Source organism: Crassostrea angulata, unplaced genomic scaffold (genome assembly GCF_025612915.1).
Source record: "Crassostrea angulata isolate pt1a10 unplaced genomic scaffold, ASM2561291v2 HiC_scaffold_168, whole genome shotgun sequence".
Taxonomy (NCBI): domain Eukaryota; kingdom Metazoa; phylum Mollusca; class Bivalvia; order Ostreida; family Ostreidae; genus Magallana; species Magallana angulata.
Genome location: NW_026441721.1, coordinates 231,319 through 249,047, shown reverse-complemented (window position 1 = coordinate 249,047; position 17,729 = coordinate 231,319). Strand labels below are relative to the sequence as shown.

At 33.4% G+C, this 17,729-nt stretch overlaps 1 protein-coding gene across 1 annotated transcript in view; it reads left to right on the top strand.

Moving 5' to 3' along the window:
• Positions 1–17,729, top strand: part of LOC128169664 (uncharacterized) — a 173,927-nt gene that overhangs the window by 30,733 nt on the left and 125,465 nt on the right. Inside the window, exon 5 of the mRNA XM_052835767.1 lies at positions 10,881–11,077. Coding sequence (XP_052691727.1) covers positions 10,881–11,077 — 197 coding nt within the window. The remainder of the gene's footprint in view (positions 1–10,880; positions 11,078–17,729) is intronic.

Below are 17,729 nucleotides of genomic sequence, written 5' to 3'. Positions count from 1 at the left end.
CCTTATTGGCCACTCTCTCTGAATTATAAAGCTTTACTTATAAGACAAATATCTACCTCTTTCTTTTTCTTTTTTTTTTTATCTCACTTAAAACTTACAGATTTTGTTACGTCTATATAAGGATCTTACGACATGTTGATGCCTCATTTGAATTCTCTCTCTCTCTCTCTCTCTCTCTCTCTGTGTCTCTCTCTCTCTGTGTCTCTCTCTCTCTTCCTCTCTCTCTCTCTCTCTCTCTCTCTCTCTCTCTCTCTCTCTCTCTGAGTCTGGATGATGGTTAACCCTAACCCAGACCATGCAGACACAGGGAAATCGCTTCTGTCTTCTGCTTGGTCCCCCCCCCCTCCCCCGATTTTGATGAGTGTCAACTTTGTAGTGGAGAATTTCATCAGGGAAAGTGCGATTTCTCCATTTCACGAGGAAGACCCCTGCTTGATACATGTTCACGTATCTTCCCAACGAGCGCCGGGTATTGTCATTTCGTCCAAAGGGTCTTTGGATCCGTGCTGCGAGTAAGTCATCGCTTCGAGCACCGGAGCAGACTTGGTACGTTCTGTGTTCGCTTCGGAGGCGGGCTACCGCACCCGGAGCCGGGCCAAAAACAGCACTGTCTTTGTGTTCCCGGTCCGTCCAGACTTAAGCAAACTTCCCCAGAGTCAGGATTAGGGCGAGGGTTAAAATTTTATTTTATCTATAAGAGAAAAGTTGTCCTACAGAAATTAATTCAGACTAGCAGTTTTCCTATAGGAAATGAAGATCTTCCATCGGATTTTTAAATTCTATGGGTATTTTGTTAAAATCCTATCGGGATTTAAATTACTATGAGAAGTTCTTTTAAGATGGCTCTATACACCACTTTTTGATGACGCAGTACGCAAACAAGTAAATCTGGAAGAATGCAACTCCGGTACTGGCTGATTTAAACTGAGGCGAAATGTATGGGGACCGCTCTTTTGAAAAATTTGTTAAAGGAATAGATTTAATTTGATAATTGGAAAATTCATTACTTTCAAGTAATGTGGTATGTGACACCTTCACGTGTTGTGGTATTATTTATCGAAATAAACAATAAAATCAAGTATAATTTTTTAAATAGTTGTTTTTCCATCATCGATATGTTACACCGTAGCACAGTGGGTTAGTGCGTTCACTACAAACCTATAGGTCATGAGGTCGATTCCCGTTGAGAACAATAAATATTTTAACTTTCCAAAATTTTCTAAAAAGTATTTTTTGGTTGAATACTGTGATAGAAAATTCTAAACCGGTGAAAGTATTTCAATTATAATATACTTTAATGCACATTAATATCGACATATGTTCTTTACCACCTCAAGGGGATGGGAGGGTGGCTTTGAATTTCTCTTAGGTAAGGATACATTGATCCTATTAGCCTAGTAAATTTTCCCCTTTATTTATTTGACCATACTGCATCATCATCTTTTAATATTTGAATAAGCTTATCATCGTTACCTATCCTATCGCATTTGTAAAGTTTCTGTCATTTTGATTGCTAAAGTTATTTTTTCATTTCTCACACTTACACTATTGAGTTGACCCATATTGACCCTTTGAATGGTGTAAAATACATGACCCCCCAGGTGTTGTCACCCTCCCGCCCCCTTATGCTATGGTGTATGTTGTAAAAGATATGCTTGAACTGACTGTACACACACAAATGATGTATTACAAAATATAGATGATTGATCTTTATCTGGGTTCTTAAATTGGATCATATATCATGTACATGTATTATTTTTTCTTTGTTCAAGGCATTTCAGATGCCCCCCTTCCTTTGAAATTATATCATCACTAGGATCACCCGTTCCCATCACTATAAAAGAGCTTTTGCATTTATTATATGTTTTCAAAATGAATCTGTTTACCTTGATCAAACTTGACTTAAAGTGAAGTTAAAGATGGTGTAAAGACAACTTAAAGGGAGCGTAAATGCCACTTAAAGATGCTTTAAGGTGGCTTAAAGATGGCTTAAAGGTGGCTTAAAGATTGTATATCCTTTAAGCCACCTTTACGCCACCTTTAAGCCACCTTTAAGGACTTGCTTAAAGATTGTTTTTCGCCCTGTGCCAGTTTGTAAAACTTCTTAGAACCCAAATTATATTTTGATTTTAATAGATCATTTGACAATGAAGAAAAGTGTTAATGTTAGGTTATTTTCTTTTTAAGCATTAATAAATGCAAGTTCGTTTTTTAATTTCATTTTATCTATAATTTGAGGAGGAATACATGTTCGGATCCAGAAATTTTTTCAGGGGGATATGGGGGAACAGTTTATAGATGAGTTTGTTTGGGGGTGGGGGTTCCAGGTCATATATTTGACAATTTGTTGATGTAATTTAAAATAAGACTAAGCCATACTACAGTCATGAACATGAATAGTATAGAACAAAACACAATCTAATACATATATTTCTATACGTGTACATAGGAAGTATTACAAAACATAGACGATAGATCTATATCAGTGTTCTTAAATTGAATCATATATCATGTATATATATATTTATATTGTTTCTTTGTTTAAGGCATTTCAGATGGTATGTACATGTAGGTCATGATCCCAAGTGCTCTTTCTGAAATTATCAAATATCATCAAAACCATTGAGATTCCCGCCTTAAATCTAAAGATAGTATTCCTCCTTTGGCCATGGTGCATCAGATCATATGGCATGTAAGTCATGACTCTAAGGGGTCTTCCTGACCCCCTTTAGATTTAGAAATTATCAATTATCTTTAAATTATTGATGTTTGATGATCCTATCTCTATTAAATCTTTATTACGGAATCAAGTCTCACGAATAAAATTTGGAGACTTGTTGTTTTTGGACTGTTCTTATTACATGTATTATTATTCTAAGACTTCTTCTTTTACTTCTTTCCCGCTCTGAACTTGTTTTTCAGAGATGGCTGAACAGAAATGTACAAAACTCTAGGATTCGGTAGGATAGTGCATATCTAGTTGTGCAATCTGGTTTGATTTTTCTCATTTTGGGTTAGACAACCAATTCTCTTGGAGGAGGGTCAAGAGGATGTGGGGTCTAACATTGAACCTTGTAGGAAGAATTGTAGAATCTATTGTAAATGGTAGCTTGAAAACGGACAAAGATAATAATAAAGGGTTTTCATAATCATATATTGACTGTTACTTGTAATATATAGGGTTTATTAGATCTGACCTCTGGGGTCATCCCTGCCCCCCAGGAATCGGAAATTACCATATATCTCAGAAACTGTAATAATCATGACCCCTAAACCATATATATACTTGTAAGTGATGTCAAGGGTCCTTAAATATTATGTAGGTCATGGGCTCTGTGGGTGGTCCTTACCCCTCTCGAACAGCAGGTCCCTTAATATCTTCAAAACAGTTGAGATCCCCACCCAATCATATATATATACTTGTACCTTGTGCCAAGGGGCATAAAACGGTATGTATGTCATGGGCCCCGGGGGTGGTCCTGACCCCCATCGAACAGGAAGTGGATGAATATTACGAAAACAGTGGAGATCCCCACCCCTTAACCATATTTGTTCTTGATCACTAAAAGGCATTAAACGGTATGTAGGTAATGGGCCTCAGGGTTAAATTTAATTTTTCAAAACCGTAATGCACATCTATAGAACAGTCCCAATCATATCCCAAGATATGATGTGTCTATCCATTAACTTTTAAGAGGAGTTGCAGGATCTGTGTTTTTGGAGTGATAAACGTCAATTTTCTGCTACTATTTGACTCCCTGGATGAAATTTGAATTTTTAAAACCGTAATGCGTATCTATAAAACAGTCCCTTTCATATCCCAAGATATGATGTGTCTATCCATTAAATCATTAGAGGAGTTCTTGGATCTATTGGGGTTTTATTTAGTGATAAACGTCAATTTTCTGCTACTATTTGACTCCCTGGATGAAATTTAAAGTTTTAAAACCTTATTGCACATCTATAGGAGCCCCAATTATATCCCAAGAGATGACGTAGCTACTCCAAAAGTTGTAAGAGGAGTTCTTGGAACCATTTTTTTTTCTTTCAAAAAACGTCATTTTTGTTGCCCACTGATCCCCTTAATAACATAAAATCTGGAACCTGATCACACTTCAATATGACACCCCCAATTATATTCTAGAAGATGAATTGGCTACTGAAAAAAAATGGCGTTTTTGAACCAGTTTTTTTTTTGTAAAAAAAATAAAAAATAAAAACACGCCATTTTTCAGCCATTAAATGACCCCCAGGACAAAATTGAAAATTCAGAAACCTTATTTCGCATCTAAAGGATACCCTTTAACATATTTCAAGAGATGATTTGTCTACTGTTGAAAATGTAGTATTCCAAGAGATGATTTGTCTACGGTTGAAAATGTAGTAGGAGTTCGAGGAAGGTTTTTTGTGACAAAACGTCATTTTTTACCAATTATTTGACCCCCAAGACTACCAGAGAATTCCTGAAACCTTTTTACAAAACAACATGACACCCCAAATTAAACTCCAAGAGTTCAGTTTGCTGGTTAATAAGATGTTATAGCAGTTTAAGAAAGTAAAACGTGACAGACGGACGGACGGACTGACAGACAGACAGACGGACAGACGGACTACGGACAAAATGTGATCAGGATAGCTCACTTGAGCTTTTAGCTCAGGTGAGCTTACAATGAAAAAAAATCATCATTTGGTTTGCTGTCTTTATAAAGATGCATATTGCTAAGATTTTAATGGCTATGCTACATTGTATGAATGAAAACCTTGATGAAAATGATAATATGTACCAGCAATGTACATGGTAGCATAAAGAAGTACACCGATGTACGTGCAACAGAATGTGTATGATATGCATATTTGTTATCAACTATAAATAAACTATATGCATAATGGTGCAGAAAGGTACATGTCGTACCATGTATGAAAATACAAAACACACTATAATGACTGTGACCATTAAGTATAGAAGACATCATATATGTCCCCGATAAATAAATAAAATGTTAATACACAACTGAATGTGAATAGGCTTAGATGTTCTTAACCATACTTAATCCATATGCATAATGATGCAAAAAATTACATGATGAAACATGTATTTAAACACACTTAAATGAGTGTGACCATTAAGTAAAGAAGACATCATATATGCCCCTGAAAAATGTACAAAATGTAAATACACAACTAAATGTGTACGATAGGCTTATATGTTCTCAGCCATACTTAAACCATATGCACAATTATGCAAACCAATACATGCCTGATGAACCATGTATAAAGATAAATAAACACACTATAATGAATTCAAGGTGCATCGTCACGATTTTTGACAAAAATTATTTTTCGATTTTAATGTTTATAATGCTTCAGTTAGGCATTTTAAATAGGCAACCAATATTTGAGTGTCATTTGTTGAGTTATAAGCGAGATACAGAGCTTACAATTCCTCGCTATGTAAACAGCGCTTTTGTTTACATTCTGAATGTTGAAGTGAAAATACCAGTTTTAGACCTAAAATGAATGTGATAATCGTTAGGAACTGTTTATTTATGCTTAAAATGAATAAGAATATATTATTATATTATATATATAATATTGAAAAGATTTTTATTGGTATATTGATCCTATATTAAAAAACAAAACAAGGCACGAGCCTTGTTTACATGACAAAAAATTGTGATCCCTGTATCTTGCTTTGAACTCATCGACGGGCACTCAAATTTCCTTTGATCATGAGAAGTGCTTTCATAAAGCATTGTTTATAATAAAAACAGAAAAATAAAATTTGAAAAAAACCGTGACCGTGCCCCTTTAAGTATAGAAGACAACATATACGCTCCTGATAAATGAATAAAATGTAAATACACTACTGAATGTGTACGATAGGCTTATATGTTATCAACTACAAATAAACAATATGCATAATGATGCAAACATGGTGAAACCGAGTGGAATAAAGACAGGAACTCCATTCGTTACAATATTGTGAGTTTATTTGTTCATTGCATTAAACTAACAGAATAAAACTCCCCGACTCTATACAATACATAACGGAACGATAACTCTTGATGCAAATTCTGCCTGCATGACCTTGTATTGAATTTATAATAAAATTTAACAGAACAATTTTCCAAAGTTTCAACGCAATTTACAATTAACAATAAACTTTCTTATTAGCTAGTCATAAATATGCTCAACTCAAATAAAGTTTCTGTTTAACACAAACCGAATATATTTCAAGTAACACATAAATCAGTCAATTGAGCTGCATGAACAAAATATATAAACAAGTTATGTATATAAACATGAATTCATTTGTCAACATTGTTTTAAATGCAGCAATAGTACTGCTCATTAACTAGTTTTTTCAACAATGAGAAGAAAATATAAACAAACATATTATATATATATATATATATATATATATATATATATATATATATATATATATATATATATATATATATATATATATTTCATATCATACCTCCCATGAGGTGCGAAGGTCATGGAGACTTCTACCAGTTTACATGTAGGTCGTGGAATTAAAGTGTATGTCAAAACTAAATGTGAAAGAAATATGATTTTGAAATGTATGGATTTTTATATTTAAACATTATAAAACTGTAAAAATTATGATTATAGTACACTTATGATTATAATACAATTTTTCGAATAGCTTTTAAACTTGTTAAGAAAAACAGAATTGTTTACATATGATAAACGTAATTTGAAGATTATTTATTACTTTAATTTATTTATTGACTGCATTCATACAAATACAAACTCACATAGGCCATTCCCTCTCCTCTCATTCTATCTCAAACATTCTAACATTCATTCAAAGTGGGAAAAGAAGTTAAAATAGATAAATGAATAATTAAACAAATGCTAAACAAAATTACACTGTAATATACTAAAGAAAACTAACCTTCTATGTGGAAAATACTTCAAACGTGCATACCAATATATAGTAACTTCAAAATTCGAATATGGCAGTTAAAACCGCATGGCTAGCCTCTTTGCATGAAATTCAGAAATCAGAATAAACAATACAAGTATCCCCATAAGCCAATCACATGACCAGATCTAAGTGACCACTCAAATAAATGCTCTAAAGAGAGCCTACAGGCGTACTCCAAAGAGGAGTAACCAATGTAAAAAAAAAACAAACAAACAAACAAATAATATTAATTTAAATTAATTCAACTAAATAATTTATTTATTCACCACTGATAAAATATCTTCTGTTATGTAATTAAATAAATCAAAGTCTGTATTAGTAAAATTCCTGAGAAGTAACAAATTGATTAAAGCATGTCAATAATAATGAAGAAATCAATATTCTGAAATTGAAATACACATGTATTCAAAACCTATTAAATTTCATTCTACTACAATAGTACAGTTATGTACATGTATTATGTACGTAGACTTATAAACAAACTGTGACCAGGTTAACAGTAAAACCATGAATGCATGTATAAGTTATTATAATAACAATAGGATTCAGACAGTGTCATGACCGATTGTAACCAGAATTGACTGATGCTCTGTATTATTAAAAACAAACCTTACAGACTATATAACTTATCTGAACTACCATAAGAACATAGAGTAACGACATAGTTTGATGAAACATGAATGATGTCGACATAACATTCTAACCCGATTTTTTTCCACCTTAAGCTTATTTTGATCGATCCGACTATTGCACGGATGCTTTTCGCATATATTCGCATACCAACATGTTAATATGCACTTTTTCCGTTAGGACTCAATGTTTTCCCATAATCCTCGATGCTTCCAGAAGGAGATATTGTTTCCGTTCTTGAACCTTGCCGTCTTCATACATGACCTTGACATTGTAACGATTTGGAATACCTCGGCAGTAACTGACCATTTTTAACATGAGAAACACTATGCACAACTAGCAAGGATTCTGCAAATGAACCTTTATCACGCGCTATTTTTTCTAGATATTTTCTTCTTAACACAAATCCTTTCCACCAATTTGAAGGAAAACTGAATTTGGTTGATATATCTGGCTCGAATCAATGAAAAACTTCCACAAATTGTTTCCATTGAATGGATTTTGGACCCGGACGTAGTGTTCCCCCACCAAAAGCCGCAAATTGGACCTGTATCGAAACCTAAATTGTACCAACAAGACCTACGATTTTGAAATTGAAATGATGAATGCAAGAGTGACCCACAATAAGAACTAGATAAACCATTGTTACAAATGTAATTTAGGAAGATGATGTGGGTGACCTATACCTTCTACGTATTGCAATTCCTCCTGTGATCCAAGATATCACAGTTGTAGATTGCATGGGTCTGGTGGAGATCACAAAGGAATAAGATAGAATAAAGTTCATGGAAAAGTTAACATTCAGTAGCAAAATCAGAGAAAGTAAAAATTAGAGAATTTTCACGTGCCAGGTTCTGAGAAAACAATAATTTATCACAAAAGATGATTGGATGCTGGACATGTTCATTGATCTATTATATTTAACAATCTTGAAACCTACCCCCAGTGGCCCTGCTGTGCGCAAATGCATATTACCATCTATAACATGACAAAGTATTTTGACCATGGTTGTTAATGAACACCCCCCCCCCCCCTTACATGCACACAAACATTACATGTATTTACAAGTTTGACTTACAAAGATATATTAAAGGGACTTGGACACGATTTGACTTAAACTTTTCAAATTTTATTTTTCCATTTTAAATGGTTATACAGATAAATAAAGAAGTTTATAATGGTATGACAAAATTTTAAAGTTAAATATCAAGTTATAAGCAAGATACAGAGTTCCTAATTCTTTCTTTTGTAAACAAAGCACAAATATTGTCATTTTTTACATATGTGTTGTATTGGTGTAATTTTTAATCAAATACATCTTTCTTTTGTTGATATTAATATTAATGAAGATATTGAATTAGTTTAAATTGTTTTTTACATTTCATTTTGTCCAAAAAATGGTAATTCTCTACATTACAATTTTTGTAAACAACTATAAGACTCAAGCTTTATTTACATAAAAATCAAATCTTACCACTGTATCTCGCTTGTAACTTGACTTTAATGTTCAATATTTTGGTAAATCATTTAAAATGCACCAGTAAACCATTTTATACATAAAAAATAAAAAAATTTTTTTTATCTCAAATCGTGTCCAGGTCCCTTTAATAAAACACACACAAGTATATTATTATCAAATCTGTTGCCAAACATTATTCTATTTACAATAAGATTAGTTTTTTTTTCAATAAAAAAAATAACTTTGATACAAAAGAATTTAAACTTTAAACGTGCAACGAAATTATAATCCATCATAGGGAAATATTTTGATGACAAATACATAATGCATGGTAAAGTTTGATGTCATTATTTCTATTTTAATACACAACAAGATCCGTCAAAATTCTGAAAAGCCCGGGTAGTAGAAGAAGAAAATATGTGCGAAAGAATTCAGGCAAAACTAGGTAATTATTTGCCATACTAACGAAAAACATTATTTTGGGAGAAATGTTTTCATGTACGTATACCAAGAAGCGATTTATATTTTTCCGCGTTGTTTAATCACGTTTACCTATATACAATTGTTGATGCATTCTCATTCTACATATTTTGATGCCATTAAACATTGAACGCGACATCAAAATGCAATTTTTTGATCCAGGCTCAATATTTCGCTGTGAAATATTGAACTCCTGTAAAATATTGAACCCGGGGGTAAAATATTATGGCTCTGAAATATTGACCCCTCCCCCCCTGTATATTCCTGTGCTATTGGAGAGGGATTTCATTATATTATGGCGGTAAAATATGAGAAAGGGTTCCATGGCCGCGAAATATAGAACTCTCCTCATATTTTCCATTCTCATTGGAGAGAGTTCAAACTGTGATAGCCGTAATATATTATTGAATCACCTCCAATTTTCTTTTGCTAATGGAGAGGGGATATGAAATATTATCGCCACTATATGTTGAACCTCCTCCTTTTATTTTTAATTCTCATGGAGAGGGGGTTCAAATTATGATAGCCGCAAAGTATTGATCCCATCCCCCTATTTTTAATGAAAGGAAAAGTGGGCAAGCTCACATTACTACGCTCCCCCATAACTTGACAATGCGTCATATAGTAAATGGAAGGGTTAGCATACACTTTTTTCATAATAATTATTGTAAAAATATGATAATGACATTCCTGGCAAATAGGTGTCAGATTAACTGTTAACAAATGTAACCAAAGCTTTTGTTTACATTTTGAATGTTGATCTGAAAATTCCGGTTTTAGACTTAAAATGAATGTGTTAAAGTTAGGGAACTGTTTATTAATGCTTAAAATGAATAAGAAGATAGATGAATCAGCTTGAAACAGATTTGTTACTGGTATATTGAACCTATGTACAATATGTAAACAAAAACAGGCACGAGTATTGTTTAGATGACAAAGAATTGTAAGCCCTGTATCTTGCTTATAACTCTAGATTTTCGACTGATTCTCAAATTTTATTTGATCATTTGAAAAGCATTCTTTAAGCATTTTAAATAATAAAAACACAAAAATAAAATTTGACCAAAATCGTGACCATGCCCTTTTAAATTTGGGGCCAGATATGTGGTCAGGCTAAAAGTGGGACCAGCCCAATTTTAAGGACAGGCAAGGCCATGTTTTTTTATAATGCTTTTATTTCGGTATATGACTTCATAAAACTAGTTTTTGTCGCTGAAGCGAGGAATGTAGCCAGTGGGCCTCTCATTTATTTCGAAAGCTAATTCAGTCTCCGCATTTTTTGTGATTTTTATATTTATTATCAAAACAAAATAAAACGTATTACCAGAAAACAAACATGTTTCTTTACAGAGGAAAGTAAATATTGTTGTTCATGACCCAAACATCGATGGACCAACAACACCCGCCCCAACACCGCTCACTTCCACAACTTCACCAATTACAACACAGTATATTGGAGGGTTTGGCACTCATAGTTTCACAATAACCTGCAAAAACATCCCCGAAGAAGGAATAAATGAGACTGTTGTTCACGTATTTAAAGGAAAGTATGTATCTTTTCAACAGTTTATTTCATATATTTTTTAATCGTACAAAGCAGGAATATAGTAAAAATTGTTACATGCTGACCTGAACATTGATAAAATTAGCTAGCCTGATGAGAAGAAAAAAATCATCAAATTTTGATGCTTTGAGAATAGTATTCAAGGGGCTGACAAAATCATGTATCCATTACTTTGGTCTTCACATTTGGTGAGATTGGGGCCCCGAGAGTGTCCCGTCGAATTGAGTCCACACGACCACTGACAGACTAAGCTAGCCTGGCAAATATAGGCAATTTCGTTTAATACAGTTATATTGGGAATATCTTTCAAGGCGCTGGCTTACACCCTGTATCCTTTATTTGGGCTTTCATATTTAGCGAGGATAGAACCCCGAAAATGTCTTGTCGACTCTCAAAAGGAAATGGGTTTACACGATTACATGTATTAACAGGCCTAGATATCCGGCGAATATATGTTGGATAATACAGTTGAAATAGAAATATCTTTCATGGGGCTTGCTAACACATTGTATTTAATACGTGGACCTTCATATTTGGTGCGCATCAAGTCCCAGGAATATCCAGTCGACCTGCTAAAGAAATTGGGATTACACGACCATTAACAGTCTTAGCCAGCCTAGTGGAATCAGGTAATTTCGTACATCATAGTTATACTGGGAATATCTTTCCAAGGGCTGGCCTAAACCCTGGATCCCATATTTGGGTCTTCAAATTTGGAGAGGTTGAGCCCCGGGAAAGTCCAGTCGACCCTTAAATAACTGGGTTTATACAAACATTAATAGGCTTAACTAGCTGGTGTAATGAAGAATAATGACCCCCGTAGAATAATGACCTGGGGTCATTTTTCGACGTAGAATAATGACCCCTTTTGCTGTAGAATAATTGGATTTTTCTGAAGAAAAAAGACCCAGTGTTCATTTTTCTTTATGTTAAACGTGAAGAAAAATAACCCCCGTAAAAAAGACCCCCGCTGTAAACAAGAATAAAAATTGGTTACCCAGTATCCCGACAAGGTATCTGACTTTGAAATTACTGAAATTTTCACTCTGTTCAGTTGATTTCAAAATTATAAACACCGAACTTGTAAAGAAATTGCTGTATATAGTTTTTCATATCCGTAGCAAACACACACACACACATTGCCACAAATTAATGGTTAACAGTTACGTCTCTTCTCTCGTCGACATATGGCGGGAAATAATGCTGCACTTGTGTAGAGATCTGCTGAACTATACTTGATTCTTTTGCATGAATAATTCTTAACAACATATTATATAGCTTTATTATTAAACGACGATATTTCATTTACAAAATGTATATGCACAGCTTGCTCAACTTTATATATCGCGATTATACCATTGCATCGGCAGCAAATTGCCAGGTCTTCATGTGTATGTTTAGAAACATGCTGTTGCAAAACCATTCTGTAATTAAAACAATAAACAAATGAAAATCAAATTTATATACATTGAGGAATTAAACTTTGTGATAATTATCGAACAACAATCATGAAAGAATAATTGTTGTAATAATATAAGCAATATTAAATGGTGAATGAATTGTCAAACAAAGAATGATATAATTATATTTTCTTGCTGGGGGAAAGGGATTTTTAAAGTGAAATTTCCCTATGATAAGAGAAATAACTGTAGAAAATATGATCACTTTGTTTCTGATAACTCATAATTAATTATTAAGGCAACAAAGACAACAGCAACCAGGGAGGCGGTACGTACTGGGCCCCATTTTATGCTGGAAGGTGACATTTATTTTAATTCAAATTAAAAGATGAAATTTGAACGGAACGAACTGAACCCTAACTTTTCATGGGGGGGGGGGGGGGGGGCGCAAAAAAAGTGAGAAATGTTTTACAAAAAAGTACAAGAAATTTAATCTAATCATATTGATCAATTTTTATGAGGTAATATATTTACCCCCCCCCCCTCTCTCATTTTACAATACAATGAATTGTTTTTTTTTCCCAAATATACCTATATTATATGTACTAGTACAGTCTATCAACAATACGTGTTTGATGGTTTAGGCCAGAGAACCTTTAGATGGACATTTTAAAAAAAAGAAAAAAAAAACAATATCCAATTTTATTCAAGATTATATATATCCCTATATTGAGATTATACCAATTACTAGAAGACCAATCATTTGATTCCCTTTATGTGTTATATATAACAAAAAGCTCTAGTTTGATTTTTTTTTCATTTGAAACATATAGATCCATTTGCTATTATCTTATCCAAATTTAAATAAAGAAAATATTTTATGAAAAATTAAAAACTATTGTAATTTATCATTTACTGTATGTAAAACCTGTATGTAAAACTTTCAATAGTTCATGATAAATAGAGATAATTCTTGCTGTTTGAAGCAGTTTTTTGTTACAAATCTAAACAACAAAGTACTCTTCTGTACTAAAGAGCAGCGCTTCAATGTGTTTTGTAATATGAATTGACATTGTATAAGACTAAATACTTTTTTTCATTTGCATTTATATTTTTAATTTTATGATGCAATAATAAAGTTTTGGTTGTTTTTACCACTTCGTCTAATTTTCTTCATATCATGAATACACATAAATTTTGGAGAAATCTAGCAGCGCTTAATCTCTTTAACTTTGTTTCATTGGAATCTCTTGGTATTGGCTTTGATGGAAATCAATGATTTTTAAAAAAAATATATGGTAAAATTAATAGCGGAGGGATATTACACCTTAAAACATGTACATGTAATAAATATACATCGATCTTCTAAACATTTGATGTAATGTTGTATTTGTGATTTGTGATCATGGATGGACTTTTTTAAACCAAATGCATGAAGAGTACCTAACTGTAGTAAATCTTAAATAGGTAATATAAACTGATCGAATATAATAAGTGATTATTTCTCAAATCCTTGATAAGGGGTTAAGAGCTCATTTTGAAGGTTTATATTCCCTTTGACTTTGATCACATGAACTTAGAAACACACGTGTTAAGTACAGAAAGTTTCCTAATAGATATAACAAGGGTGTTAGGGCTTCTGTCATATTTTAATATGTCCATTTAGCTCACTAGAACTTTGTCTTTTTTTTTTAACTCTTCACAACGATATTGTGGTGAATGGTGGGCCCTTATCCCCCTTTTCTTTATAGTGTACATCAAACGAATTACAGGGCAGTGCAGAAGACCTATAGTGCTATTATTTCCTGGTCCCAAATTTGGGCTGTACGGGTACCACCAGGTATTTCCGAGGGGTTTATCTCCCTTGATCTTGATCACATATTTTTACTGCCTCCGAAGTTGTCAATGTCCCCACAAACTATTAATGTTTTAATCATCTTGATGTTATCTAAAGTATGCCGATGACAAAGTAAAATATATTTTCTTTTCAAGCACTCGCAGTACTTTGACGAATGGCTGCTGTAAGAGGTTGTTAACCTCAGCATGGTTATAATGCCTTACAATGGAGTAAACTTTTCATAATTTTGGTTTCATCATTGATTCTGGGTGTACACATGCATACTCAGTAAATTGTAGTAGGGGAATGACCGGGGGTCATTATTCTACGTCGAAAAATGACCCCCGGTCATTATTCTACGGGGTCTTTTTTCTACGATACACCAGCAAAGAATAGGAAAGGAGTAATTGCGGTTTTATGCAATTTTTGCCCCCCAAAATCAAAGTCTTAGAAAGAGCTTTAAAATAAGATAAAAGAAAGTTAAAATCATATTGGAAATAAAGGTATAAAAGGTTATCACCACAGTGACGTCATAACGTCGAAATGACGTCATGAATATTGCATTATGTTGATAAATTGATGTTTTGTAGCAAAATATGGGTGTTTTCCGATGGTTTTTCGACTGGGAAACATCGAGCGCAGGCTTGCTCAAGTACCATTTTTTAGTATAATATGTATAACTATCTGAAGTAAAACATATGTTAAAATTGCACTTGAGCAGACCTGCGCTCTATACTTCCGAATGCAAAATATAGAGCAAAAATGAGAATATCTTCATTTGTTTGCAACTTTGCGGGAATTAGGTCATTTAGATGACGTCATAGATAAAAAGCGAGTGAGCAATAATGACTAAAATCAAGATTAAAGTTATAGGCATCCTCTTTACAATGATTTGTGAAGATTTCATTCTTATGCGATACTATTTAAAAATTGGTTGAAATTGGGGGCAGATATTTGACCAAACCGCACATAGTCCTTTCGTATAAAACATTATAATGGAATACCATTGAAGAAGCTGGCTTACACCCTGCAACCCGTAATAGGGCTTTCATATTTAGCGAAGATATGGCCCCGGGAATGTCCAGTCGACCCTTAAAAACTGGGTAAACACGATCATTGAGAAGCTTAACTAGCCTGGAGAATATAGGAGATTTCCAATAATGGCAATATATTACTGGGGGCTAGCTAACACCACCCTGTATCCCAAAATGGGACCTTCATATTTAGTCGACCCTTAAGAATGACGTTTACTCAGAATGAAAAAAAATTCCACTGATGATAATGAAAAACCAACTATTGTGTGTTATAGACCTTTTATTGTAGTGTTATCTTTCATTTTCAAAAAAGTAGGTCAATGACCTACTTTTTGAGCTAATGGCCATTGTATATTTTTGGAAAATTAAAGGAAAATCACTTAAAATTTTACACTATGATTGAGATTTTCTTAATTGTGAAAATAATACAAATTGCTCAACACTTTTGAAAATGAAATACAATTTATGAATGGCAGTGACACTAAATACATACAAAGCATTAAGTTTTCCTTCACAATTTTTATAAATATTCCAGTCCGAATTTCCTCTATCACTTTTCAAATTCCTACCAATTTTTGATCCAATTTTACAAAAAATTGAATGATGATAATACAAAAACATTTATAGTATTAAACTACTTATATTGATCTTATTCTGTTGGCATATAATTTATATGAGGTCAATGATCAAAATTTTGAGATTTGGTGTCTTTTCCCGTTTTTAAGCATATTTCAATATTGTTTAAATTCATGCCATACGGTTAGTATAAAGAATAAATGAGGAAAAATTACCAGAAAATATGCAAAATTATATAGACTAAAATATAAAATCTTAACTTTTAATATTAGAGTACTTCCAAAAATGTTTTAGCAGAAAACAAATTCTGCAAAATTTAGTCCGATTTTCCTCTGTTTGGCTAAAAGTCTATTTTTGTTTTGGCATAATTTCATAATATAGTAGAAATATCGAATGTTATGTCAATACTAATTCATATCACAGATACGTTTTGTGTTTAGAACAAATTTTACTCATGACATTGAACTTTATAACAATCCGAATTCGAGAACTCAAACCCTGAGTAAACAACACCCTTAAAAGGAATTGGTTTTACACGACCATTAACAGGCTAAGCAAGCCTGGCGAATAAAGGACATGTCGTTTAATACAGTTTTATGGGTATATCTTTCTAGGGGCTGACTTACACCCTGTATCCTATATTTGGACCTTCAAATTTAGTGAAGATGGATCTCCGGAAATGTATCGTCGACCCTCAAAAGGAATTAGGTTTACATAACCATTAACAGCCCTAGCCAGCCTGGCGAATATAGGAGATTTAGTATAATACAGTTATAATGGTAATATCTTTTAAGGGGCTGGTTAACACCCTGTTTGCCATATTTCAGCTTTTATATTTGGTCAGGAATGGTCCCGGGACTCTCCAGTCGAGGAATTTAGTTAACACGACACACATGTACTGGTCATTGATATTTACACAATATTTGACGTATTTTGCTGCCTGAATACATATTTAATTCTTCATGTTGATAAAAAGTAGGAGTAATTTTTCTGACTTAGCGCGAAATTGTCTTTTTACATGTACCAAAGGAAAAAAAACTACGTTGCCTAGAATTGCCATCTCAATGCGCGGATCCAGAGGGGTAGTCCCCCCCCCCCCCCCCCCCCCCCCGCAGGTAACACAAGTTTCTTTTTGAACCCCTTACCCATCCCAGAGCGGGGATGCATTAAAGATAAAGAAATTTTGTCAGAAAGAAGGGGGGCTGAAAAATAATTTGTTTGGCGGAAAGGAGGGTTGGGGTTCCCCATCCCACTAGACCTAAGCATATAGTTTCCCACTCTAGGTGTAAGTTATGTATAAAAATATATATAATGTCAATTGACTTAATGTCATTCATCGCCTCCTTTACTAAACAGTGTAAAACATAGGTTTTGGGAAAGGGGGGGGGGGGGGTCATTACTCCTTATAAACTATTTGGATAATTAGTGACTAGTCAAATTTATGTCTTGTATGTCTTGCACATATTTCTTTATACGTTGATGGCTACCTTGACTTTAATGTCAATAGACTTGATACGCTTTCTTGTTTTGTTTATTTGCGTACATAGGAGGCATGGGACATTTTTTCAAGAAAGACCCGGTCAAATTTTACAAAAAGGGGTAAATATGAGGTTGAGGTGGTTATTTGAAGGGTATAAATTGCAACAACATTTATATTATTCACTTTGTCAGATTGAAGTTCATGTCTATTTCCTTGATATATGACACTTTAGTACAAGAAGCATTTTTATCAGATAAGGAATGAAAATGCGAAATTTTGCCTAATTAAAATTATTACTTTTTTATTTC